This window comes from Taudactylus pleione, unplaced genomic scaffold (assembly GCF_031769625.1).
Source record: "Taudactylus pleione unplaced genomic scaffold, aTauple2 ptg000070l, whole genome shotgun sequence".
NCBI lineage: Eukaryota > Metazoa > Chordata > Amphibia > Anura > Myobatrachidae > Taudactylus > Taudactylus pleione.
Window position 1 is genome coordinate 13998669 of NW_028284472.1, and position 27777 is coordinate 14026445.

Here is a 27777-nt window from a genome sequence, read left to right on the forward strand (position 1 = left end):
CCCCCTCCTCCCTGCAGCTAATGTAATTGACCGCCGTATATTTAAATGTTATTTGAATTTTGAAACACCCGAGCCTGCGGGGGGGCCTAACTTTCCATCTTCACTTCCCCCTCATTTTAAAGGCTGTGTAAATTTATATTTTGTGTAAATCCTGCTAGTGGTGAGCAATTTTTTTTTTTTAATTATTATTTTTTTTGCCGAAACTGTGTCTAAATCGTAATGCCATGTGACTAGGATGCACCAGCAGACTGTTTAATTTTATTTGTAACACTTGTATATATCTGTGTGCACCTCAGTCTGTATATGAAGCACAACGGAACTTGGACTGAAAAAGCTGCGGCCGCTACATTGTAGCACTTCGTATACAGATTCAGAGGCTCAGTTGAACATAGATATACAAGCGTCATATATTAAATTAATCAGCACAGTCTGCTGGTGCATCCTAGTCACATTGCATTGCAACTTAAGCTGGGCATACGCTATACAATTATCGGGGCGATCCGTCCGATATCCGCGTATCGCCCCGATAATTGTGGTGCGGGTGACTGAGGGTAAAATATTGATCGGTCAGGCATACTGGATTGTCCGATGCAATATTTTGTTAATTAAATATCGGCCGTATCGGACAGTGGGCCTGATTCAGAGCCGCTCGCTCTGAATCAGGGCGGGCGCTTGTTTTTTAAGTTGCGGCTTCCGGGCCGCTCAAATAGCTGTGGGTGACCACCCAAAGCTTATGCGAGCGGCCAGGTGATGGTCGCGATGGTCGAGACCATCGCGACCATCAGGCTTGTGACGAGACCCTTACGGTAGGGTCTCGTAGCCACAAGCCCCAGTGGACTTCCTGCTCTAATAGAGTGATGTCAGTAGGGCGGGCCGCCCACAAACGGCAGGCGTTCCTGCAGGAAGGCCTCCGTTTGCCCAGCCACCCCCCTTCCCCGCCTTCCAAAAGGGGCGAGCTGTCGAGCAACATCGACAGCCGCCCCTTTTGGATGCGAGCGTGGGATCTTTTTACGCTCACTCACGCCACGCGTGCACAGAGGCCCACCATCGACCCGCTTACGAGCGGGTCTGAATTAGGCCCAGTGTATGCCCAGCCCTGGCTGACAGACGGACATTTCCCCTGTTCGTTCCCGTGGAAGGAACGGGGGAATGTCTCCTCCCCTGGGGTCGGAGCGCAAATATAGGGGCCAGTACACTGTAAGATATCTCAAGCGGCCCATATACGGTGCAATTTTTTTTACACAATGTGCACGATTTCGATCAATCGTGCACATCATGTGTTGTTTCTGTGTGTATACGATGCCGATGTGCAGCGTATAGTTGGATTGTAGATCTTACTGCAAAACGATCTTTTTGAGTACAATGTGATACACTTCTATGCATCTTATCCTATGATCGTAACGATCAATCGTACACCATTTGACCACATCGTATGAAGAATTTCAAGGGAAGAATTTCAAGGGCAATCGCACAACACATCTTACCAACTTTGTACAACACATCTTACCAACTTTGTACAACACATCTTACCAACTTTGTACAACACATCTTACCAACTTTGTACAACACATCTTACCAACTTTGTACAACACATCTTACCAACTTTGAATCGCACCGTTCATGGCGACCTTCACAGTGTATGCCTCCGGTATCTGCTGGGTGACAGGCTGCCAGATAAAAGGTCTCTCGATCTGACAGGCATTTTATCTGGCAGTGTATGCCCAGCATTAGCCACATTTTTGACAAAACAGATGCCCGGCACTAGCAGAGTCTCACGGGGACCTGGCGCTCCGAGAGGGAGTTTATAGCGCGACAGCAGCAAAGATGTGTAAGGACATATCTGTAGATACAAGTTACTGTCCTGACAGTGCACCTCATGCCAATGTAATACTTTATTCTGTATGGTAAGAGTGAATTAGGCATTGTAGCTTGTTGGTCTGTTATAATTCTGAAACACATATCTTGCTGTTTTGCTATTCTGGCATATGATTAGACTTTGCCACTCCGGACAGTTGTAGTAGCATGCCAGCTTCTTGTACATTGTTGCCACCTGCGCAGTTTTAGTGCCTGATGTGGTATTAGGGCGGCCTGACCCCATTTCTGTGAAAGAGCCGTCTATCCGGTTTGTTGCCATGCTTGGAGGTTTTGCATGGAGGTGGGGCCATTAGTCAAACATCTCAGCACCATCCTCTATTCTGACAAAGCTATCCCTTACTCAAGTAGTCTGATGGTGGTAAGCATCGCTGCCTCGCAGTGCTGGGGAGAGGGTTTTATTCCAATCAGGGCACCGTGGGGTTTGTATGTTCTCCCCAATTTTGTGTGGGTTTCCTCCCACAAGCCAAAAACCTTCAATGTCTCTGCAATCTTCTAGATCAGGGGTGTCCAACCAGTCAGAGGCAAAGAGCCCAAAAATATTTGTGGTCAAGTTGAAGAGCCGATCGCATGCACAAGCAAAAAATGGGGCGTGGCCTAGCTGTCACAAGGCCACGCCCCATTTTTGTGCGCACGCCTTTGGTATGACATTTGCAGGAGCATGACCTTGTGTCACAACCCCGTTTTTAGTCACGCTGGCGGCGAGCCCAGCACATTGAATGTACATAATTTACATAATCTTCCCAATATAACTTTATCACTGTTGAAGTGAAAGAAAAAGCCAGAGCAACATAGAAAACATTGAAATAGCCACGTTCACATAAAATACACAGAAACAAGATCCACATAAAATGCATTTAGAAATCCAGAACCACATAAAATACATTGAGAAAGCCAGTGCCCATCATGCAGTGCCCCCCTGTTGGTTTGCCCATTAAGCAATGCCCCCAGTAGTTGTGCCTCTTCTGCAATGCCTCCTGTAGTTGCCCATTAAGCAATGGTCCCAGTAGTTGTGGCCCTTTTGCAATGTCCCTGTATCTGTTCCTCTTCTGCAATGCCTCCTGTAGTTGTGCCCATTAATCAATGCCCCCAGTAGTTGTGGACCTTATGCAATGCTCCCTATAGTTGTGCCCATTATGCAATGCCCCCAGTAGTTGTACCTCTTCTGCAATGCCTCCTGTAGTTGTGCCCATTAAGCAATGGTCCAAGTAGTTGTGGCCCTTATGCAATGTCCCATGTAGCTGTGCCCATTTTGCAATGCCCCCAGTAGTTGTGGCCCTACTGCAATGCCCCCTGTAGCTGTGCCCATTATGCAATGCCCTCAGTAGTTGTGCCCCTTGTATTTGTGCCCTTATGCAGTGCCCCCTGTATTTGTGCCCCCTAAACTAGTTTCCCTTAAGCAGTGCCTCCTGCATTTGTGGCCCTTAAGCAGTGCACCCTAAAGTAGTACCCCTTAAGCAGTGCCCTCTGTATTTGTGCCCCTTAAGCAGTGACCCTTGTCTTTGTGCCCCCAAAAGTAGTGCCCCTTATGCAGTGGCACCTATATTTTTGTTCCCCCTAAACCAGGGCTTGACAAATTTTTCTAAAATCTAGAAGCCAGGATAAAATTGTAGGAGCCAGACCACCACCCCCCCAAAAAAAATATAGGAGTAAGGAGCACAGCTCTGTGTTATACACACTATACTAGTCCACAAAATGGTCGCAGCTGAATGGATACAGTAAAATGGAGGCCCCCTCACTACTCTGCACAGCTCCCCTGCTCCACCCCCCACCCTCCAATAATAACGGACCACATTTCACATAAAATAATGGTGCCAGAAAGTACAACAAAACCCCCCTCCCCTCATGGTCACACCACTATCCCTCTGAAGCCACTCCGCAATCCCTGGCCATGCATATACCCTACTACCGGAGAGCTCTATGCAGCCGGAGATCGGAGACAGTAGACAGCCGGGACGTACAGGAGGATCGGCGTAGCCTGTGACAGACAGCAGGGATCAGAGCTGGCCAGGATGGAGAGGAGTCGTCAGCGCAGGCCGGGACGGACACAGGCACAGCAGTCACCGCAGCCGACACTCAGCACATGCACTCCTGTACGTGATATGAACACCGCAATACTATAGGCACAAATCTCCGCCAGAGCTGATGAGGATCTGCTTCCTTCCTCATTGAAAAATCTGGTAGCCAGGCAGCAAAATCTGGTAGCCATGGCGACCTGGCTCCTGGGATTTGTCGAGCCCTGCCCTAAACTAGTGCCCCCAGTACTTACCTGACCACGCTGGCTCTGGCTGCTGCTGCCTCGCTCTGACTGGATCTAACTAGATCCAGCAGGCGCGCAGGGCAGGCTCCTCCCATCGCGAGTGACGGCACGCGCGCAATGCATCACTGCACTGAAGCGATCAGAGGCTTCTTTCGTCTCTGATCGGTTCAGAGACCAGCGATCCCAGTTCCAGTGTGGGGAGCCGCATTTTAGAAACAAAGGAGCTGCATGTGGCTTGAGAGCCGCAGGTTGGCCAGGGGTGGTTCTAGAGGGATCGAACTACACTCTCCTGTCACGTTACCCGTCAGACTTTCATTCCCAACACTCCACAGAGGAGACTGCACCGTTTATGGTGGTCATTCATTCATTTGCTGCATGACCTGAACTAGTAATGTTTTCACTAGTCACCTGCAACAGAAAAGACATGGAGTCCAGGGATGGGAGAAGATATCCCCCAACCTGGTATCCATAAAATCAGGGGTGCTCTTACTACTTGTTGCCTGGTGATCATCAGACAATGTTACCCCGCGCTATGGAAAACGTATGTTTTCTGTATATGATGACACCGTCAATTTTTTGGGCACCTATAATTTGAAAGAGTCCCTTCTTTCAAATTATCTGGCCAACTAGAAGCTATTACATGGTGATCACCTGTGAGCACCAGATAATAATTTCTTCTTCAAGGTCTATAGGGTCCACAGAATCTACCTTGGGGTATGTAGTGGAAACGATCCATTGCACCAAAAAGCTTCCAGCTGTGAAGCTCCCAGCATGCACTGGTCCTCCTCCATATATACCCCGCCCTCAGCCACAGGCATTCAGTTTTTTATTTTTTGGTGCACGGCAAGTATCCAGATGCACCTGTTATACAGCGGGACTGCCTAGGCAGTCCCAGGCTTTTTTCTTTTATGATTTACTTAGTTTCTACTTCAGGGTCCATAGGGGGTCCACAGGGTTGACCTTGGGGTATAGCTGGATCTGGATCCACGGGCACCACGCAGTTAAAGCTTTGCTGCTCCCAGGATGCACTTGGGTCCGTCCTCCTCTATACCCCGCCCCCGAGCCACAGCACCTCAGTTTTAGCTGGTGCCCGGCCGGAGTCGGGTCACCCTGGAGCAGTGGGGCTGCATAAGCAGCCCCTAAGCTTTTATTTCAATTTTTTTTTAAAAGAAGATTTTATTATTTTATTTTTTTACTATCTTCAGAGCGGCAGTATAAGACTGTCCATCTGGACGTCCATGCTGCCGCTCCAACAAGCCCTGCTGGCGCTGCGACGCCGGTACTGATCCGGGGATCGCAGCGGGACCCCGGAGTCAGTGCTAGCGTGGCTCCGGGACCTCCCACAGACTGCTGCCGGACTCAAGGGGCCAAGTAAGCCGCGTGCAGCGCTGTCAACGCTGCGCGCGGGGGAAGTTATGCAGTCTTTATGCCGCCGGTCTCTGGGGACAGACCGGCGGCGCTAGTAGTGGCGGCGGGCTCCCCCCTCTGTGGATTACCCCGCGTGTCCGCTGGACCACCAGGGTGTAAGGACGGCAGGGAACGGCGTCCCTGGGGTTCCATACTAGCAGGGGAGGCAGCTTTCCCTGCTTGAGCGGCTCCTCCCCTCAGCCCAGCGTGCCTTCTCTCAAGCGTGCTGGCGTCGCTGGGCTGTGCTCTCTCGGCCACTCCTCCTCAGAGCTCTCCGGCGGCCATCTTCCCAGGCAGCCTTGGATGGACGTCCTCTCCAGCTCTGTTCAGAGCCTGGTGGCTTCGTCATCGGCTTTTCAATCTATGTTGCACAGTGATTTGCCCCCTCGGGCGTCCAAGCGTTCCGTTCCAGCTTCACTGGCGGCTCAGTTCACGGACACGGACGTGTCTTCGGATGACGGGGAGATCCATGAAGACTCTTGACTCGGATGCCGGGGCCCAGGAGGTGGAGGCTAAGTCTTCCATTAATGTGCCGGCATTGGTTAGGGCGGTGCGGGCCATCCTTCACATTGAGGAGGATGTGCCGGCCCCCAGGTCAAAGTACCCAAATTTTAAAAAGGCCAAAGTAGCTTTGACGGTTTTTCCCCTGTCCGATCAGTTGACGGATCATATGGCAGGGGCCTGGCAGTTGCCCATCAAGAGGTTCTAACCGCAGAAGCGTTTGGCTTCGAACTATCCATTTCCGGAGGCTCATTGCAGGAAGTGGGAAACTCCTCCCGCGGTGGATTCCCACGTTACCCGCTTAATTAAAAGCACTACGCTGCCTTTTGCCGTCAATCTCCTCCCTGAAAGATCCCACGGACAGGAAGGTGGAGACTTGTTTGAAGTCTATCTACTCTCTCTCGGGGGCGGTGGCCCGTCCGTCCATGGCCATCTCTTGGGTGGCTAAGGCCATCGAGAGCTGGGCCAATGCTTTGGAGGATACCTTTCCGGAAGATGCTCCGGAGATCCAGAGAGCGTTGATAGGTCAAATGAGGGATGCAGCTTCCTACATTGGGGAAGCATCGTTAGATGCAAGCCTGCTGACCTCTCGGGTGTCGGCTGCAGCTGTGTCGGCACGTCGGTCCTTGTGGCTGAGGTCTTGGAGAGCTGACGCTGACTCCAAAAAGGGGCTGGAGGCCTTACCTTTTAATGGGGAGTTGCTTTTTGGTCCAGACTTGGACAAAATTGTGGACACTCTGGCTAAATCTAAATCAGCCTTCCTCCCTTCGGCTTCTGCACCTACCAAGGTTTGGAACTCTGCCTTTCGGTCCTTTCGGGTTCAGGGCAAGGCCAAAGGTCAGTCCTTCCCGAGGCAGTCGACGACCAAGGGCGCTTCTAAGCCCAAGAAACAGGCCTGGAGTGCCAGGCGCTCTTCTTCCAAGCAGGAAGATAAACCTTCTGCCTGATGGGACGGGCCTCCCTCTGGGGGACCCCAGAGTGGGAGGCCAACTTCTTCTATTTGCCCAGTGCTGGCACAATACCACCACGGATGCCTGGGTTCGAGAAGTGGTCTCCCAGGGGTACACCCTGTCTTTTCGGCACAGACCGCCCCACCAGTTTTTCTGCACGAGTCCTTCTCAGGATACGACCAAGTCCTTACAGATTCAGGAAGCTATAGAGTCCTTGCTGACAGCAGGGGTAATTGTTCCCGTTCCTCAATTACAACGAGGGACGGGGTACTATTCTTCTCTGTTTCTGGTGCGGAAACCCAATGGTTCTCATCGCCCTATCCTCAACTTGAAGTCTCTGAACAAATTCCTCAGAGTTCCCAAGTTCAGGATGGAAACGTTACGTTCCATCATTCTGGCGATGGAACCGGGGGATTACATGGTGTCCCTGGATATCCAGGACGCCTACCTCCATGTTCCGATAGCACCTTCGCATCAGCGGTATCTGAGGTTCGCTATCCTTCAACACCATTATCAGTTCCGGGCGCTACCCTTTGGTCTCTCCACGGCACCGAGGGTGTTCACGAAGATTATGGCGGTCATGGCCGCACATTTTCGGAACCAGAATGTACGGCTGCTGGCGTATCTGGATGACCTCCTGTTGCTGGCGAGCTCCCCGGAGGTACTGCTTCAACATCTCCACCTGACGATCGCTTGCCTGCAAGCGCACGGGTGGCTGATAAATTGGAAAAAGTCCTCCCTGATTCCATCTCAGCGGATGGTTCATTTGGGAGCCCTGCTGGATTCTCGTCAGCAAAGGATCTTCCTGACCCCGGAGAAGGTCTCCTCCCTGCAGCTGAGGATACACAGTTGCCTGAGCAGTTGCCGCCTGTCGGTCCATTCGGCTATGAGAGTTCTGGGCTCCATGGTGTCAACATTCGACATGGTGGAATTTGCCCAGTTCCATTCCCGGCCCCTGCAGGGGCTGATTCTATCGAAATGGAACGGGTTACATCACCGGATCCGCTCTCAATTGCTGGTGTTGTCATCTGGTCGAGGGGCGCCCCTTTTGGACCCCGAACTGGGTCCTGCTCACGACGGATGCCAGTCTTCGGGGTTGGGGGGCAGTGACCGGCTCGTTGTCACTTCAGGGTCGTTGGTCTGCGGAAGAAGCTCTTCTTCCCATCAACATTCTGGAACTGCGGGCAGTATACCGGGCCCTGCAGTCATCCGGTCCCGCTCTTCACGGAAGGGCGGTTCAGGTGCAGTCCGACAACGCCACCACGGTGGCGTATATCAACCACCAAGGAGGAACTCGCAGTCGGGCAGCGATGTCGGAGGTGTCTCGCATCCTTGCTTGGGCGGAGTATCACATTCCAGCAATCTCGGCAGTCTTCATTCCCGGAGTCCTCAATTGGGAGGCGGACTTCCTCAGCCGTCACGACGTGCATCCCGGGGAATGGTCGCTTCACCCAGAGGTGTTTCAGCTACTCGTGGACAGGTGGGGGCTGCCGGAGCTGGACTTGATGGCCTCCCGTCACAATCACAAGTTGCCCGTTTACGGGTCAAGGACAAAAGACGCAGGCGCCAGTCTGGTAGACGCGCTGTCAGTGAAATGGACGTGTCACCTGGCGTATCTGTTTCCTCCAATATCCTTACTTCCTCGGGTTCTGCGGAAATTCAAGCAGGACGGCGGCACGCTCGTGCTGGTGGCTCCGGCGTGGCCCAGACGTCCTTGGTACTCCGATCTGAGGTGTCTCTCCATCGACGCTCCGTACCTTCTTCCTCAGCGTCGGGACCTGTTGTCTCAAGGGCCCTGCCTTTACCCGGATCTGGGTCGGCTGTCTGACGGCGTGGCTCTTGAGACAGCCGTCTTGAGGTCTCGGGGCTTCTCCAGTTCGGTTATTGGTACCATGCTCAGGGAATGCAAGCCTGCTTCAGCACGGATTTATCACAGGGTGTGGCACACTTACTTTCAGTGGTGTGAGTCCAGACATTATGATCCTCAGGTGTTCCGAGTTTCTAGGATCTTGGAATTTCTTAAATCAGGATTGGACCTCGGCTTACGCCTTGCATCTCTGAAGGTTCATGTGTCCGCCTTGTCCGTGTGGTTTCAACGGCGGATTGCAATACTGCCGGATGTTCACACCTTTTTCCAAGGTGTTCTCAGGATCCAGCCTCCCTTTGTGCCTCCTGTGGCTCCTTGGGACTTGGCGGTGGTTCTGCGGGTCCTGCAGGGTCCTTCGTTTGAGCCTCTTGAGTCGGTGGAGCTCAAGTGGCTGACGTTCAAGACCGTTTTTCTCCTGGCAATTGCTTCTGCCAGGAGGGTGTCAGAGTTTGGGGCAGTTTCCTGTCGCCCCCCTTTTCTGATTTTTCACCAGGACAGAGCGGTGCTCCGCACTCGTCCTGAGTTTTTGCCCAAAGTGGTTTCCAAGTTCCACATTAATCAGGAGCTTGTCGTGCCAGCTTTTCAGTCACCTGATCTTTCCGCTGGTGAGGCTTCCTTAGATGTAGTCCGGGCACTTAGAATCTACGTGGACCGGACTGCTTCGGTTAGGAAGTCGGATTCTTTGTTTGTCCTCTTCGGTTTTCACAAGAGGGGTTGGCCTGCCAACAAGCAGACGTTAGCCCGTTGGCTTCGTTCAGTTATTTGTGAGGTTTATGCACAGGAGGGTTTAGCTGTGCCAGCCTCTGTAAAGGCTCATTCCACTCGTTCTGTGGGTCCCTCTCGGGCTGCTAGACGTGGCGCCTCCGCTGTTCAGCTGTGTAAGGCGGCCACTTGGTCTTCCATTCAAACGTTTTTGAGGTTCTATGCGTTTGACACCTTCGCCTCTCAGGATGCATCCTTCGGGCGCCGGGTACTCCTTTCAGCACAGGAGCGTCCCCGCCCTTAGTTGAACTGCTTTGGGACATCCCCAAGGTCAACCCTGTGGACCCCCTATGGACCCTGAAGTAGAAAACAAGAGATATGGTAAGAACTTACCTTTGTTATCTCTGTTTCTACGAAGTCCATAGGGTCCACAGGGTGTCCGCCCTGACGCACCTGGCTTCATATGGGCTGTGTGGCTGGTCACCGGTTTTCCGTCTCCCATTTCTGTGAGTATGGTTTCTTGTGTGTTCCAGTCTTCCTTCTCTCTGTTTAGTCTCCTCCTCCGGCCTTGGCTGCTTACCAACTGAGGTGCTGTGGCTCGGGGGCGGGGTATAGAGGAGGACGGACCCAAGTGCATCCTGGGAGCAGCAAAGCTTTAACTGCGTGGTGCCCGTGGATCCAGATCCAGCTATACCCCAAGGTCAACCCTGTGGACCCTATGGACTTCGTAGAAACAGAGATAACAAAGGTAAGTTCTTACCATATCTCTTGTTTTTATGAACTACCGAGTTTAGCAGTACCCGACGCTGTTGAAGACGCAGGCACTGCGACTCCTACTACCTCCGCCGGGGCTGAAAACACCAGTATCACTATATGCCCTGAGGTTCTCGGCAGGCATCGGCGTGGCTTACCTAGCGCCTGTGCTGAGGTCCGGACTGCAGGTCTGGCACGGAGATGACAGGTAAGTGCGCGACAGTTCTAGCATCCAGTGTAGGAGACGCATCGGGTGCAGCTGCGGGCGAAGGCCTCGCTGTCGCCGGGGACGGGTAGTAGACGCACTAGTAAGCATCTACTACTATGAGGCCAGTGTACACGTGCCGTCAAAATCGCAGCTTAGGGGAGATAAGGCACTCCTCCCCCAACCCAGACGCAACTTCTGGTACGGATTTCAGCATCTGGTTTGCTATATTTGACCACCTCAAAGTCGCTCGCAAATCGTATTTGTGTGTGTACTGCTGTAGCTGTTGGTCTCAGAGGTTGGTCGGTCTCCCTGTACACCTCTCCTTTGGGTCTGGTATATAGCACTCTATATCTTACCATTACCCCTGCGGGGCTGGTCATTTGATTCACAGTCCATTTGAAATAGCAATTCTGCGTATTTATGCATTGTATGTGACTTTAATGCTAGCTGCTGTATTAGTACTGCCTTTTTGTTTCCAAACTGTCAGTTATACCTATCACTGTGTTTCTCCTCATCCTTCTGAAAGGTGTGGGAGGTTTTATTGATAGGGGGTCACATTGCATTTAGACTGTACGCCTTATACCATCATGTCTAAAGGTGTAGATGAGAAGGATGTTATGCCAATACTAAGATCATGTGTGTCTTGTTTGGCAGGCCTGTCTGAGCAGGATGTTAACCTGGATGGATTGTGTAGTCTCTGTTGTAAACAGCTACCTGTTCAAGTCGGTACATCTAGAGCTCCAGCTCTGGAACCACCCGGGTGGTATCAGGTTTTGTCGCACTTAGTGGACAAAATCGCAGAAGCATCGGCTGCGATATTTCCCCATGCTATGGGGTATTAACAGCAGTTGTATCCTTCTATATATATATATGCCCCCCCATGAATTTCTGTTGGGTTAATTCTACTGCTCACTCTAGTCAGGGTATGCCGCCGTCTATAGCTCCTCAGCAGCCAGATTAACAAATGGCGGCAAAGCAGGGGCATATGAGCCTCATAACGACCCTGAGACTCCTCTTCAGACTCTGATACACAGAGTTCTGGGTCTTACTCAGTAGAAGAAGGCCATCAGTCTCTTGTGGATGTCCCCTCTCTGGTGAGAGCGGTTAGATCTGTCCTTAGTTTAGAGGAAGAGGAGGCCCCGCTGACAGCCAAGGTGGTCTTTAGACGTCAAAGTGGCTAAGGATTATTTTCCTCAGTCTGAGCCACTGACAAAGCTTATATCTGAGGCATGGCATACTCCTGGGAAGCATTTCCATGCTACAAGGAATATAACCTCTCTATGCCCATTTGCACTTGCTGCATCCGACTCCTGGGGAAGTCAGTGGCGGACTTCGAGGCCATTCCTTAAGGTACTTTTCACTCCAGGACTTTTCAGCTAGATCTCCTCACAATGGACAGGATCCCATCTTTTCCTTCACCATCTGGTAAGGTTAAGTCCCAGAACTCTGATATCCCTTCTCTTGTGGTTGAACTCTGTTCACCTACTGGAGGGAAAGAGATTCGGAGTGTGGGATTGGACTCTTGTCACCACAGATACGAGTCTGAGAGGCTGGGGAGCTGTGATTCAAGAACATCAGCTCCAGGGCCGCTGGACTTCACAGGAAGCAGGTCTGCCGATAAACTTATTGGAACTAAGGGCAGTCTTCTACGCTATCCAGACAGTAGATCACCTGTTGCCGGGGCCGAGCAGTCAGGGTCCAATCGGACAATGCCACGACAGTGGCATACATAAACAGACAAGGCGGCACCAGAAGTCGAGCGGCTATGAAGGAAGTAAGGAGGATTCTAATCTGTGCGGAAAAGTTTGCAAGGGCAATTTCAGCAATGTTCATTCCGGGCGTCGAAAATTGGGAGGCAGACTACCTCAGCCGACAGGACGTGCATCCAGGAGAATGGGCACTACATCCTCAGGTGTTTCACCAGCTTGTCCAATGGTGGGGTCTTCCGCAGGTCGACCTCATGGCATCCAGACAAAATCATCAACTGCCTCTCTACTACTCTCGGACGAGAGAACTGCAGGTGGTGGCAGTGGACGCACCGTGGCAGTTCCATTTTGTCTATCTGTTCCCTCCGTTCCCTCTTCTCCCTCGAATCCTACAACGCATCAAGAGGGAGAAGGCCAAGGTTCTATTGATAGCTCCGGATTGGCCTCGCAGAGCTTGGTATTCCAACATTCAACTTCTGCTGATCGTTGATCCGTGGCCCCTACCACTGAGAGACGATCTATTACTTCAGGGTCCTTTAGTTTTTACAGACTAAAGGATGCTACGTTTGACGGCGTGGCTGTTGAAAGGGCCATCTTAAGACGTAAAGGGATCCCATCTAGGGTAATCCTTAATCGTCAGGTTGACCAGCATGTTTGCACGATGATAGATGTCTAAAAGACCAAATTTTCAAACGATGTTCGAACGATTTTATCGTTCAACTTTATCGTCTAGTGGATACCCCCCTTTACTATGCTCAGAGCCTGAAAGGAAGTTACTTCAAAGCATTACCACCGTATTTGGAAGGCTTATGTTTCATGGCGTGAACGTAGAGGATCTCCGCCCACAGAATTCAACCTAGCCAGATTTCTGCTTTTTCTGCAAGCAGGTCTCTTAGCAGGTCTGCGTTTGGGTTCTCTGAAAGTCTAAATTTCAGCTCACGGTTTTCGTCCAAAGTAAATTTGCCTTGATACTGGATGTGCAGACTTTTCTGCAAGGTGTGCTTAGGTTACAGCCACCCTATGTTCCTCCTACAGCTCCATGGGACTTTTAGATCTAGTCCTTTCCTTCTTACAGTCCTCCCTGTTCGAACCTTTTGGAATCTGTGGAGTTAAAATACCTGCCATGGAAGGTTACACTTCTTCTTGCACTAACACACAGAAAATACTACTCTATATAAGGATGTATATATTTGCAATACCAAGGTTTGCTGTCTGTTAAGGAACAGGAGGAAAATATAAATGTATAAGTTTATTGTATATAAAAGTACCAGTGTGGCATATAAATCACAATGATGGAAAAAATCACAAAAAAATAATATAGTTAAATAATGTAATTGAATATATATAAAACGACATTGCAATCACAATTAAATTAATATACAGCAGTGAGCCGTTGGAGTAAAAATTATACTTATGTATCTCTAGAAACAAGAGTCCCAAATACAGTGTATCTAATCCTATGATGTTTGTATCCACACTTCCACTGTCACTAATTGACACACCTGTGTGTTGGCAGAAAATTCTGCAGACAAAATTTCTCCACTACTGGCATCCCAGTGTGGGAATACTGACCGCAATGAAGTAGAGTTGATCTGCAAATGGTCAAAAGAATGACCTATCTGTATGTGCACACTAATGGTTTGTCCTGGCCCCAAACGTGCCTGATTGATGGCAGCCACTGCCGGTGCTTTGTAGGAAGCCTGCATGCAGGATCAGCGGTGTGCCTGGTCTGCCGCTGCCGGTGCTTTGTAGGAAGCCTGCATGCAGGATCAGCGGTGTGCCTGGTCTGCCGCTGCCGGTGCTTTGTAGGAAGCCTGCATGCAGGATCAGCGGTGTGCCTGGTCTGCCGCTGCCGATGATTTGCAGGAAGTCTGTGTGCTGAACCAGCGGTACGCTCGTGGACAGTCAGGTTGTCACAGATGCACCGGAAGGTGCAAGTGCAGACACAGCTGCAGTGGAGTGCTCACTATGGATACTGATCGGGACCCTGGATGTCTGGATGACGTCAACGCGTTTCGTCCCGCCCGAACATCGGGACTTTCTTTCTTGATGGGGAAGGGCACTTTGTTCTGAATCTCTCCCATACTGGCCTACACACACATGAAGGCACCCTGTCTTGAAAGAGGGGAGTCTCCTCTTTCAAACAATGCCCCCCCCCCCCCCCCCCCAGTAGTATCTGTTTGGTGATCACCAGACAATAACTGAAACAGTACACAACAATTCAAATTTTCCACAGATAGGTAATTTAAAGCCCATTTCTCCCCTATCTTGTAACAAATAAAAATGTGGTCCCTCATTTAATGCAGTAAGTTGTCTAGTTTATAATATGGTAGGTCTTGTTGGAATATCATATTGCTCTCTCAGAGCCAAAAGCACTCCCACTGACATCACTAGTGATGTCAGTGGGGCCGGCCCCAGACGGTAGGCATTCCCATGGGAATGCCCTCCAAAGGGGGCGTGCTGTCCTCACCATCGTCAGCACGCCCCCTTTGTTGCGAGACCCATAACGACTGCTTGGTCGTCGCTATTCGCTATATGCTGTAGGGGGGTGCACCTGGGCCCAGAGTCTCTGTTGAGGGCCTACACAGATAATGTCACCGTGGTCCTGTCATCTAGCGGAGGTGCTGGAGATGTACATCTCTTAGGTGAATACTCTGAAGTTTCATGCTCTAGAGTGAACGGAGAAGTGTGATGTTTTCTGGATGAGGAAGGAAGGTAAGGACTTCACTCTTCCAGACCATCTTCCCCAGGCCAACCCTCAGATCCAAATTTGAGATATTTAATTTGGCCGTGGTGATTATGCCACTCTAAATTGGGAGAATAAGCTGGTTGATGCGACCGGAAGGTTAAGTGTTGGAGACAGGGTTGACCTGTGCAAAACCTACCTGCTCCCTGTGTTTCTCTGTCAGTTATGTGTGCCTTTTGGCCCAGTCTTTGCGGTCTAGGATTCAGGCCCTGTTTTTCCTGATGTTGTGGGAAAATAGGATGAACATTGTCAAGAGAGCCAACATACTAACCCTCACACCAAGATCACTTTGTGACTGGCTCCAATAAGCAAGTTTTCCCATTTATCTGGACTATTTGACACTACGAGGCACTAAACCTTGTGTATCTATCTGTCTCCTATTTTTCTGTAGAGTGTAAGCTTGTGGGCAGGACCCTCATACCTCTTTGTAATTCCCAGCCTTTACTGTATTGCAGTGTTTATCCCCAGTTATACATTGCTGTGGAGTACTAATTGTATAATAAGGCCTGTAATATAACCTTATCTTCGGTCATGTGTGATGTCAAAGATAAGGGAATAATATATTTCTATGGTAAAAGATAAGGCGTTCTATAGATTTATTCTATATAGGCCACAACATGCAGGTGTTTCCGGGCAGATCGTGCCCTCATGTTTTGGCATATACTTATAGATAATCTTAAGATGGCCATGCACCAGCATAAGATCAGATTCATATACAATTTCCCTACGATTCCCCGGAGCCCCCTGGCAGTCCCGGCAGCATGTTTGTTGTGTTTCTTAGCACAGGATCTGTCGTAAGATTGATCCTGTGTCTCACAGGCTCATAAGAGAAACAGTCATTGAAATGACTTGAATTGCCGCACGATGGATCGCATGAACAAAATAAACGGCACGATCTGCACACGATACGATGTAACATATGTGCTGCACATCTGATCATACGATCCGATTATAGGAGCTGCGGGAGCGCGCACCGGATCGTATCTTACTAAAATAATACACGATTTTCACAAGATCCATCTTCTGATTCATCGAAAATCGGACAATCGGCCCTAAATCGTGCAGGTGTATGGCCAGCATTAAACTTTTTTTTTTAATTATACAGTGATTATTGACCTCAGCATTAATGATAAACTACAATTTTTTATTTTACAACATTTTTAAGAAATTCTAATTAAGTATCGGGATAGTGTAAGATTTGTATTTTGCTATTTTTAACAGAAGCTCTGTATTTGATGCTCATAAATCAGGAATGAGGATGTTATTTGCAGGGCCTTGCATAGCCTTCTGCTAATACATTGTTCAGTATGTACCTGATAATATTCTAAATGAAATCCTCTGCGAAAAAAGAAAAGCTGAACAATAATGTCCAATTACACTACTGATCCGCTGTGAATTTAGGAACTTGTGGGCTGTAATCATATGTGGCTGCCCAAACTTATCATTTTGCTCAATTTGCCTGATTGCTTTATTTTTTATTTATTTGTTTGCAGAATGCTTCTTTGCCATGGTAGTACTAGGCATGAGCACTCTGGCCTGCGGCTGTTAGTAAGGCTGGGTACACATTAGACCAGGGGTGGCCAAAGCGTTGACCGCGGGCATACGACTGGTCGATCACGGTGGACACCCGGGAGCAGCCAATAAGAGTCAGGCAGATGCTTATTGGCTGCTCTGGTCAGGTGTATCACCAGCAGCCAATAAGAATAAGTGTGATTCTTATTGGCTGCTGTGCCGAACTGAAGCCACGGCTGTCTCTGGCTTCTGTCACTGTGACAGCAATAGCCAGTAAGAATCAGGCTGATTCTTATTGGCTGAGGCCAGAGTCGGGCTGGGTCGGGGGCAGGGTGCCATCTGCACCCTGCGCGTCTGTTTATCCTTATAACAAACTGAGCGGCCAGGGAGCATCATCTGCATGACTAGGGTGGTCTCACAGGACCCTTGTCCCGATGGCACCCGGCTGGTCCACCTCCTAAAGGAGCTCGCTTTCCCCCGCCAGCGCCAATTACTGTCGGCAACTCCGCGGACATCATGTAAGACGTTGCAATGTTTGCCTGTGGACTGGAGATCCATGCTGACTGGAGTGAGACTGCACTGCAAGAGGAAAGCAGGTAAGCTTACTCCTGTAGGGGAGGGAGCAGAGAATAGAAAATACTTAGATGGGGAGGGGGACATTGTGATTGGGTTTTTTTCTGTATGGGCCAAAATGTGTATGTGTGTTTTTTTTTTTGTTGTTGTTGTTGTGGGGCCAATGTGTTTCCTTTTTATTCAATGTGGGGGGGGCCAATGTGTGATTTCGGCAGGACAGACCTTAACGCCCCTTGCTGTGATGTCACACCCCCTTTTTACACAACACGCCCCCTTTTGTATGCCACACCCCTTTGGTAGATAACAAAAGATTTTCAGCTCTATAAGTAGATCGCCAGGTCCAAAAGTCTGGCCACCCCTGCATTACACGATCCGGCAATCTTGCCGATTGTCAGAGCGATTTACCTTTGCATGCAATATTGTGTGATTGGGCGTACTGCACGGTCAATCACACGATATCACATGCGACCCGCGGGAAAGCACAATCACGGGTACACATTAGACGATGTACCCGATATATTGTACCGATTCGCCTCATATATCGGACGATATATGTCGTCTAATGTGTAACCAGCCTAACAGTCCTCTCACGATGACGCTGGGGAAAATGGGAGCTCGACACCAGTCTGTTTAACTTGTGGCAACCAGTATGGTGGTTGTACTTCATCACTAACATGGAATATGCGTGCAAGAACAAACCTCTTCCCACAGTGCACTCTGGTCTTAAAGTAATTGCGTAAAGTTACTGGAGCTAGAGACAACACTGCCCTCAGTACCCAGTATTCTGAGGGGGGCGTCCTCACAAGTGATCGCCCCCCACCCCAACATTCTTCCATTGACGCAGAGAAACGCAAACCTTTTTATATGGCTCACATGTCTGTTTTCCTTCCTCTCATGTAAATAAGAAATGGCATTATTACGCGACAAGTCTGTCCAAACCTAATTGAATAAAATGGTAAAACAATAACTATATAAACATTACATGCTTTGTAAGGGATAACGCACCATCTGCGGATAAATAGAATGAGAGAGGTCACCATGGATTTCCGTGTTCTGGATAAAAGTAGTGAGTGCCTAGCCGTTGTGCTCTTGCCTGTATGTTGATACCTTATTGATCACTGAAGGACTGGCGGGCATATTGATATAACCAGTGTTAGCGCATTGCTAGCAGCTGCATATAGCGTACCTGATCCAGTCCTGGCTGAATAATTATGTTTTAGTAGAGATCAGGCTACGTTTTAGGTGTGACTTGTGTGTCTCTTCTGGTTTCTCCTCCTCTTTTGTTCCCTATGCCCTTTAAATGTCAGTCAAATCCCATCTATAGAATCTATTTCTGTAGTTTCCCCCTGTAATATAAGGTACCAATACACTTTGTAAACTCTTCCCATAGAAACGAGGGAGAATTCTGAGTCCATGGAGAGCCTGATTCTTCAGTTCAGTGAGAAACTGATTCTGCTTAATGAAGAGGCAATCACAGAGGATACTACAAAGCAAGGTACTTGACAGAACAAGGAAACGTCTAGGCATGCTTTTATGCATTGCTGGGATACATTTTACAAGAACCAAATTAGTTTTAAGGGATAAATTTACTAAAGGTCGATTTTATTCGATTAAAAACTTAATCTAAATCGATCAACATCATTGTTATGTTTCAGGGGTTATATCGCACATTTAATCGCACATTTACTAACATGATTTTATTATATTGTTTTTTAAGTGTTAGCAAATGTACGATTTAGCCTCTGAAACACAGCATCGATTTTTAATCGATTAATATCCTAAGGGTCTGTCTTTTTTTTGACACTTTTTTTGTTGTGAATGGTCCACAGCGTTCTTTCATGGCAGTAATTTTCATATGGCGTGTTGGCCAGTCAGCTGATATGCGTTATCTATAGATTGCCTAGTTAGCAAAAATACTGCTACAGCAACACACAGTGGTTAGCATGGCTGTCTCACATCGCGGGGATAATAGGTTCCATTCCAACCGTGGCCCACCAAACTGTGTGGAGTTTGTATGATCTCCCCGTGTTTCTGTTTCTGTTTTTTCATCTCCCACATACATACTAGTGTTTTTTTTTTTACAATATGAGTGTAATGTTTGTGTGTGATGTGATCGATTACATACAGATGTGTCCACATACATCTATTCTCCGTGTGCTACAAGTCGTGTTACACAACGTGTGAGCCCGTACGATGTTTTTGCACCGTGCGTATTTCATTCAACTTTTTCCCTTCAAAAGCCTCCTGTTCTCACAGCGATGTGAACAGTTAGCACAAGCAGCTTCTGCTGATTACAATGATATGCAGCATGCCTATGTTCAGTGTGCGACTGCGGGTGTATCTGCATGCAAAATGCTACGTTACAGTGTCACAGCCGCTGACACTAACGTATCATACACTCGCAGTCGCACAGAATAATTCAGAAGCTTCTTGTGCATCCTATTCACATCGCTGTACGAACAAAGACGCATTTGAAGGGAAAAAGTCGCACGAAAAGACGCTCGGCGCTACCGAGTCACGCCACAGCATGGCGCAACTAGAAGAGCTGTTTAACATGCAAGGAGGTTAGATGTACGTGGATACATCTGGATCTTCTGCACAGCGCTGCGTAATATGGAGACACTATATAAAATAAATGGTAATAATAACCACACTGCACTGATGGCAGTTTAGTCATGTATGCCAAATGTAAAAGAGTATGAAGATATTTGAATTGTTTGAAGGGGTGGTGTTGAGGGATTTGGTAGGGGAGGGTTAGTCATGTTGTTTGGATTCTGAAGGACATGGGGAGCCAGTCTAGGTATTTGCAGAGAGGTGTGCCAGATGACATATGTTGGCAATACTTTTAAGGGGCCTATCTATTGCACGACTTTTTGCACAAACCGACCAGAACCAGGAGGTTTTGGTCGGATCGTACAGAAAATCGTGTAATGGATAGCCGGCAATGATCGGCGAAGCGCGTGCATGCTGGGTCCTTGCCGACCCCGACTATCTACTGAACATGCCCGTCAACCTGACGACGATCTCCAGGTTCAGCATGTTCAGAGATAGGAGGTCGGGCTCCTGCACTGAATGACGTTCAGTGAACGCCGTTCAGTGCAGGCACCACACCTCGGCGACCTGAAGGTCTGAACGCACCTCGGCGACATGAAGGTCTGAACGCTAGTCGTTCAGTCTTTCAGGTCGCCTAGTGGATAGGTCCCTTTAGGGTGGAGGCGGTAGGACTGGGGTAGTGGATGGGTGTGCGGAAACAGGAGAGGGTTTTGTAGACTGGGGAGATTCTGATGTTATTGATAGTGAGGTAGATGGGAGGGGGAGGTAGTGTACATGGGTAGAGGGATGATAAACACTGCACATATTAATTCCATGAGAGAAGAGCTGCGCAGTGAGAAAAGAAGAAGGGTGAGAACTGAGCCTACTGGCGTCCCCAACAGATAGCGGGGGAGGAGTGGCAAAGGTAGAGACTCTATAGCAGTTTCAAAGATAGGAATTAAACCTGGAAAGAACGTTCATGAAGGCCAATGGAGTGAAGGGTGTGAATCAATGTCGAAAGCATCAGTGAGGTCAAAGAGGAGGAGTATGGAGAAGTGACTTTTAGACTCCCAAGTACAATGACCAGAAGCAGAGGTACAGTAAAAAAGGTTCCTGCCCTTACAAGTTGCCCAGATCTACATTTGGCACTGGGATTTACACCGTGGTCCCCAGTCGAACCTGCAATCTAGAAAGGGGGAAAAAAAAAAGTACCCGTGGTACAGAAACGCGTTGAGAATCTATTGCTTCCAAATTTAACTGCAGACTGACTCGGGCTCCAATCAAACAGCAGTCTCCTAGCCTGCAGCCCACATTGTCGTCATTCTCAATCGGGGCATATCGGGAGGTAGCAGCTTGCTCTACAAGCCCCTATGATTGGTGTTCCACCAGCATCTTCTTCACCAACCATCAGCTGGTGCTAGTTGTTGTACTTCTGCACGGCTATATAGAAGTCAGATCGTCTTCCTATACTGTTTTAAAGGGGATGGAGTTCTTCCCCCAGCTGGCACCTCTATAAACAGCCGTGACATACCTTTGTCCACCAACTGGGCATTTGTGGAGTCTGTGTCCCAAACTTGCATGGAGTCTCTCCTAGCTGGGACGTTGCACAGCACCGGCCAAGTCACGGCAAGTATTGGACCAGCCAGCATACTTAATACTCTTGTCTGGAACAGTGAAATGAAGTGACCAATCAAGGTACTGTTTACTCCTTGGCTTAAATATCACTGGCCGATGCATGGGCTGGGAGCCGCCTGTTGATTAATGGGCTTTTTCATATATAATTGGCTTTTTTCCCTTCATTTATCTGGTTTGCAAAAAGAACACCACTCCAGACGGCAACTGTTTTTGTCCAGTTTGAATTTTTTCTAATCGACTTAAGTTAGTCATCTCAATGGTCTGTAGTTACTAATGGCTGATGGTTGTTAAAATTTTTTTATATATAAATCAATTATCTGTATATTTTAGCTGTTTACTATATTTACATGCATTGGCTATTCACATTTTTTTTATTATTATTCTTACTGTGTTTTATATGTGGTTTTATTTGTATGATTTTGTGTTTATTAAATGCTCTGTGCAATTTATTGAATATTTGAGACTAATACTTAGCGCAGTCAAGGTTTCCCCCCATCCCCCCCTTTTTGTGTTGCTGTGAGCCATTGCTCATCCCCCTTGTCTTGCCAGCTGCTTTGTTTTACCCTTAGACACCTGATTAAGCAACCACTCTGTCATCCTCCTTCTTATATTACTTTTCAGTTACTTATTAGTTGTGCAGAGAAGATGATGGATGGCCCTGTGGGTGATGTGTATTTGAAAGGTACAGATTGGTCGGTGGTGGGATTTTCTGGACCAGAGTTGGTTGGCTGGTGGGAAGGCAGTACCAGTCAGGTGAGCTGTGGAGTGGAAGAGAGGAGACAACCAGTGACCGTGAGTAGTTAAAACAGTGCCAGCTGTTTAAGATGGACTCCAATAGGTGGCTTGGTAATTGAGATGTGAGAGGGAATTCAAGTTGCTGATTGGGATCATGGTGAAGTCCTCATGGAAGATGGAGCTGGAGGAGGGTCTGGCAATATGTGGTGTGCACGGAGGGATGGGCCTACATAGTGTGGAAGGTTTGGGACCCTTGAGTGTGTTGAAGGGGAGAAAACAGTTGAGGGGGTTAGGGATTAATAGCCTTGAGATAGGGCGTTCTGGTGATGTTGAGTATGGGGAGCACTGGTTTCTCATACCAGCAATATCCTGGTGGCTCCTAAGTGACCTGGTGCTTGGTTAAACATCCCCTTAGAATAAAACTGGACCCGTGGACTGGTTGTTGTAGCAGAATAGTGATGGATGAATCAGAGGTCTAGTCATGGGTGAGACCCCTGTGGTAAATGTCTGGTGCCTTCAGAAAGGTCAGTGACACCTGGAAGGCTCCCAGCCTGTCCCTGGAACCAACAGAGTGAAACTCAACCCCTTACCCTGGATATAGGTATAAGGGACCAGAACCAGTTTTTGAGAACTCAGGAAACAGAGCAGCGAGTAATACCGGTAAACTGTAGCCCATCTGGAATCTTCTAACATACTGTATAATGCAAACCAATTACCAGAGCTGGGTTACTGGAGCCTAAACCTTTAAAGAGGAATCTAGATCCAGTCCCCAGAAAGCTAGCGCAAAGACTCAACGCAATACCCAACAATCTAAGAGAGGACGCTTAGGGCAACAGCCGCCATCGATAGTGGTACCAATGTTATAGTGAGTAGAGTCCCAAAGTAGGTCACGAGATGCGATGCTGATTATAAGCAATATAATTGCAGAGCACAAAGGTGATCTGAAGTACAGTGAAGTATAGTTCACTAGAACCTTCAATAAGCAGGGTGTAGAACTTGCTTGTAGTCAGGATCACTGTAGACACAATACAATACTTGGCACTTAGAAGCACTAGGATAGTCCTATATGATGCCCAGGAGACTTCAGGCTACTATGCAGGCTGGAAACAGTGATAAGTCACAGGCTTGGACCGTACTTGAACCAGATAGGAGCTGTTGCAGACGTAGAACCGGAATGGATCCAGAGACTTTACCCGGACTGGAACCGGAGATTTGAACCGGACTGGAACCAGTGGTAACAACAATGGAATCGGAGACTTGGCCCAGACTGGGACAGGAGGTAGCAGCAGCTTAGTCGGAGTGGAACCACAGGCTCGAACCAGACTGGAACCGGAGAGAAAAACAGCTGAGCTGGACTGGAATCGGAGGCTTGAAACAGGAATAGGAATAAAGAGAGCAGCAGCTGAGCCAGAGTGGAACTGTAGGCTTGAACAGGAATGGGACTGGAGGTGGGCAGCTGAGCCGGGCTGGAACATGAATGGGACCGGAGAGAACAGCAGCTGAGTTGGACTAGACCTGGAGGCTTGAACAGAATGGGACCGGAGACAACAGCATCTTAGCTGGAGTGATGCCAGAGTGGAACCGGTGCATGAACACAGGCTGGTAAGGAGCAGACAGGATGCTAGACACAGCACAATGCTGCAGAGTGGATGGATTTTTTTTACCCCTGCGCAGGAGGTGTGGAGCCTAGCTCTGTCCTCAATGAACCAGGGTATCCCCGCCCCCTTCCCTGTTTGGCCCACCGAGTCCCATCCCCATACAGAGTTTGAGCCGCAGCTGTGATGGCAATTGATAGTGTAAAGCATCGATGGTTTCCTGGTAAATCCATCCATGCCCATTTCTACTTCATGATGATCCAGTTATGAAGACTAAAAGCACCAGGCTTTGATGTACATTTTTAATTGATTGTGAAGTAGTAATCGTGTGTGTTAATTTTTCACACACCTTTATTTTGGTTGAATGATAAAGTATATTCTGTTATTTGTTGCATGAGATTTAGATTTATCAAATTGTAGGATTTGGTGAAGATTAGATGATAATTTATGCCTGATATGCAAAAAAAAAATAAACCCTACAGATCTGAAGCAGGGTGTACGCTCTCATGACGGTATCTTCAGCTGATAAGTTCACAGTCCAAAATCCTATTTGCTTCCGTGTAATCTATATACAAAGTATAGTTTATACTACCTATTGAGAACTACAAATTCATTTAGGATTATGTAAGAGATTCCCAATGGAGGGATTCATGTCATGCTTGTACAGGACATTCGTGTCACCATGATTGTAGAAGCTACAGAGAACCTTTCAAGTTTTAGCCCGATGTGAAGTTGGGGTAGTTAGAAGATAGAGAAGCTCCACCCAACATTCAGCCTTAGAACTATGGGCTTTTGACTGAGGAACAGATCAGTTAAAACTAAACAAACCCACTCTGGGCATTGGAGTATGACATACCCGCTCTAAGGATTCATTTTCCCGCAACCATTCGTCTTAGTTCAGACTGAAGGCCTGATTCCGAGTTGTACGCTAATGCATGTACGCCTCTGCTGTGCGAAAGTAGGCAAATGTCGCACATGCTGTGGATTGTATTGAGACACTCACCTGACACTTCATCAATCCTAGAAATTGCATACAAGGATGCAACATCCGGTGTGGGTCCTTCGCTAATCGGCCTCCTATGTAATCCTATGGTCGTGCAGAATGGCCGCGTTTACTGAGTCGGTGGAGCCATGTTTACTGCATACGGGATTGCAGGTGCAGGATGTCACACGCCCCTGAATTGGTCGCGCCATGGCTATGTTCGTTGTCGCCACTCGCCGTTACCGCCCCCAAACGCACACTGACTATCAATCAAAACGCGAGTAAAAAGCTGCTGCGAGCGACTACAGTAATGTACCTTGACGCGGGCGCAGTGCAACAGGATCACTGTAGACACAATACAATACTTGGCACTTAGAAGCACTAGGATAGTCCTATATGATGCCCAGGAGACTTCAGGCTACTATGCAGGCTGGAAACAGTGATAAGTCACAGGCTTGGACCGTACTTGAACCAGATAGGAGCTGTTGCAGACGTAGAACCGGAATGGATCCAGAGACTTTACCCGGACTGGAACCGGAGATTTGAACCGGACTGGAACCAGTGGTAACAACAATGGAATCGGAGACTTGGCCCAGACTGGGACAGGAGGTAGCAGCAGCTTAGTCGGAGTGGAACCACAGGCTCGAACCAGACTGGAACCGGAGAGAAAAACAGCTGAGCTGGACTGGAATCGGAGGCTTGAAACAGGAATAGGACCAAAGAGAGCAGCAGCTGAGCCAGAGTGGAACTGTAGGCTTGAACAGGAATGGGACTGGAGGTGGGCAGCTGAGCCGGGCTGGAACATGAATGGGACCGGAGAGAACAGCAGCTGAGTTGGACTAGACCTGGAGGCTTGAACAGAATGGGACCGGAGACAACAGCATCTTAGCTGGAGTGATGCCAGAGTGGAACCGGTGCATGAACACAGGCTGGTAAGGAGCAGACAGGATGCTAGACACAGCACAATGCTGCAGAGTGGATGGATTTTTTTTACCCCTGCGCAGGAGGTGTGGAGCCTAGCTCTGTCCTCAATGAACCAGGGTATCCCCGCCCCCTTCCCTGTTTGGCCCACCGAGTCCCATCCCCATACAGAGTTTGAGCCGCAGCTGTGATGGCAATTGATAGTGTAAAGCATCGATGGTTTCCTGGTAAATCCATCCATGCCCATTTCTACTTCATGATGATCCAGTTATGAAGACTAAAAGCACCAGGCTTTGATGTACATTTTTAATTGATTGTGAAGTAGTAATCGTGTGTGTTAATTTTTCACACACCTTTATTTTGGTTGAATGATAAAGTATATTCTGTTATTTGTTGCATGAGATTTAGATTTATCAAATTGTAGGATTTGGTGAAGATTAGATGATAATTTATGCCTGATATGCAAAAAAAAAATAAACCCTACAGATCTGAAGCAGGGTGTACGCTCTCATGACGGTATCTTCAGCTGATAAGTTCACAGTCCAAAATCCTATTTGCTTCCGTGTAATCTATATACAAAGTATAGTTTATACTACCTATTGAGAACTACAAATTCATTTAGGATTATGTAAGAGATTCCCAATGGAGGGATTCATGTCATGCTTGTACAGGACATTCGTGTCACCATGATTGTAGAAGCTACAGAGAATCTTTCAAGTTTTAGCCCGATGTGAAGTTGGGGTAGTTAGAAGATAGAGAAGCTCCACCCAACATTCAGCCTTAGAACTATGGGCTTTTGACTGAGGAACAGATCAGTTAAAACTAAACAAACCCACTCTGGGCATTGGAGTATGACATACCCGCTCTAAGGATTCATTTTCCCGCAACCATTCGTCTTAGTTCAGACTGAAGGCCTGATTCCGAGTTGTACGCTAATGCATGTACGCCTCTGCTGTGCGAAAGTAGGCAAATGTCGCAGATGCTGTGGATTGTATTGAGACACTCACCTGACACTTCATCAATCCTAGAAATTGCATACAAGGATGCAACATCCGGTGTGGGTCCTTCGCTAATCGGCCTCCTATGTAATCCTATGGTCGTGCAGAATGGCCGCGTTTACTGAGTCGGTGGAGCCATGTTTACTGCATACGGGATTGCAGGTGCAGGATGTCACACGCCCCTGAATTGGTCGCGCCATGGCTATGTTCGTTGTCGCCACTCGCCGTTACCGCCCCCAAACGCACACTGACTATCAATCAAAACGCGAGTAAAAAGCTGCTGCGAGCGACTACAGTAATGTACCTTGACGCGGGCGCAGTGCAACGTAGATGCATGCGCAGTTTACCGATCAGTGCTCGACTGCGAGAATATTGGCATTGCGAACAACTTTGAATCAGCCTTGAGTCCGGCATTAATAGTCTTTGCTGGAACAAGCTTTATAAATATCATTGTTTTGTTTCATCTTACACAGATCTGACAACAGAGCCCAATATATTGGCTGCTGAGACCATGGTGACTCCTGCAGTAGAGACTCTGGAAGAGCCCATAGCAAATCTTCCTGATTACTGCTTGCAAGGTTTTTATGTTTTATTGCATGTCTGTAATCTATATAGAACCATATGATGGCCTTATGCAAAGTCGAACGCAACTCAGCCATAGAAGCTCCTGCATCGTGCACAAGGAAAGGATAGCATATTTTCACCCATCTTTGTGACTGGGCCGCCACTATCTATATGCTTGTAGCGAAATGCGTCGTCATCCTCCATGCAAACTTTTGCACATCCCTATTCTTGGTGCAAATGATGCGTCTGAAAACCAGTGTATTTTTGCTTTCATCCATCTCTGCATAGCCCTGCAGCTGCGTTGACGCACACTCATTTTGCCTAACCCAGTTACACCTATTCATTCGTAAGTGGAGATGCTGTTGAAATGCGTAGGTCTCTGCATCGCTCGCACTTGCAAATGCTTGGTTCAGAATCCTGCACAGTGCAAAAACATCCATGGTATGCTCCGCAAACGGGCATGCGTTCAATTCTGCATCAGACCCATAGCCTGTACGTTATGATGAATGTGTCTTGCAGTCACACTGTGGGTGTCTGCTTTATTGAGCATAGTCCTCCTATGGATATTTAGAGATAATATTACAATTATCTAACCATTATTTTGAAAATGTAAATATTGATTACGTCCTCTGGTGCTGTTCTTTAAAAGTTACATAAGTGCCATGACAAAACTTCAATAGTTAGAACATTAATTAGCTTTGTGTGTGTAAATTTGCAATTCTTAAAACTATATATAATGTTGTAGAATACAATTGTTT

At 48.2% G+C, this 27777-nt stretch overlaps 1 protein-coding gene across 2 annotated transcripts in view; it reads left to right on the forward strand.

The window, feature by feature from the left end:
- Positions 1–27777, forward strand: part of TDRD6 (tudor domain containing 6) — a 109286-nt gene that overhangs the window by 33150 nt on the left and 48359 nt on the right. Inside the window, exons 5-6 of one of the 2 annotated variants that reach the window (XM_088467264.1) lie at positions 18448–18552; positions 26929–27033. In XM_088467264.1, coding sequence (XP_088323390.1) covers positions 18448–18552; positions 26929–27033 — 210 coding nt within the window. The remainder of the gene's footprint in view (positions 1–18447; positions 18553–26928; positions 27034–27777) is intronic. The other variant, XM_088467266.1, reaches the window with a different exon arrangement.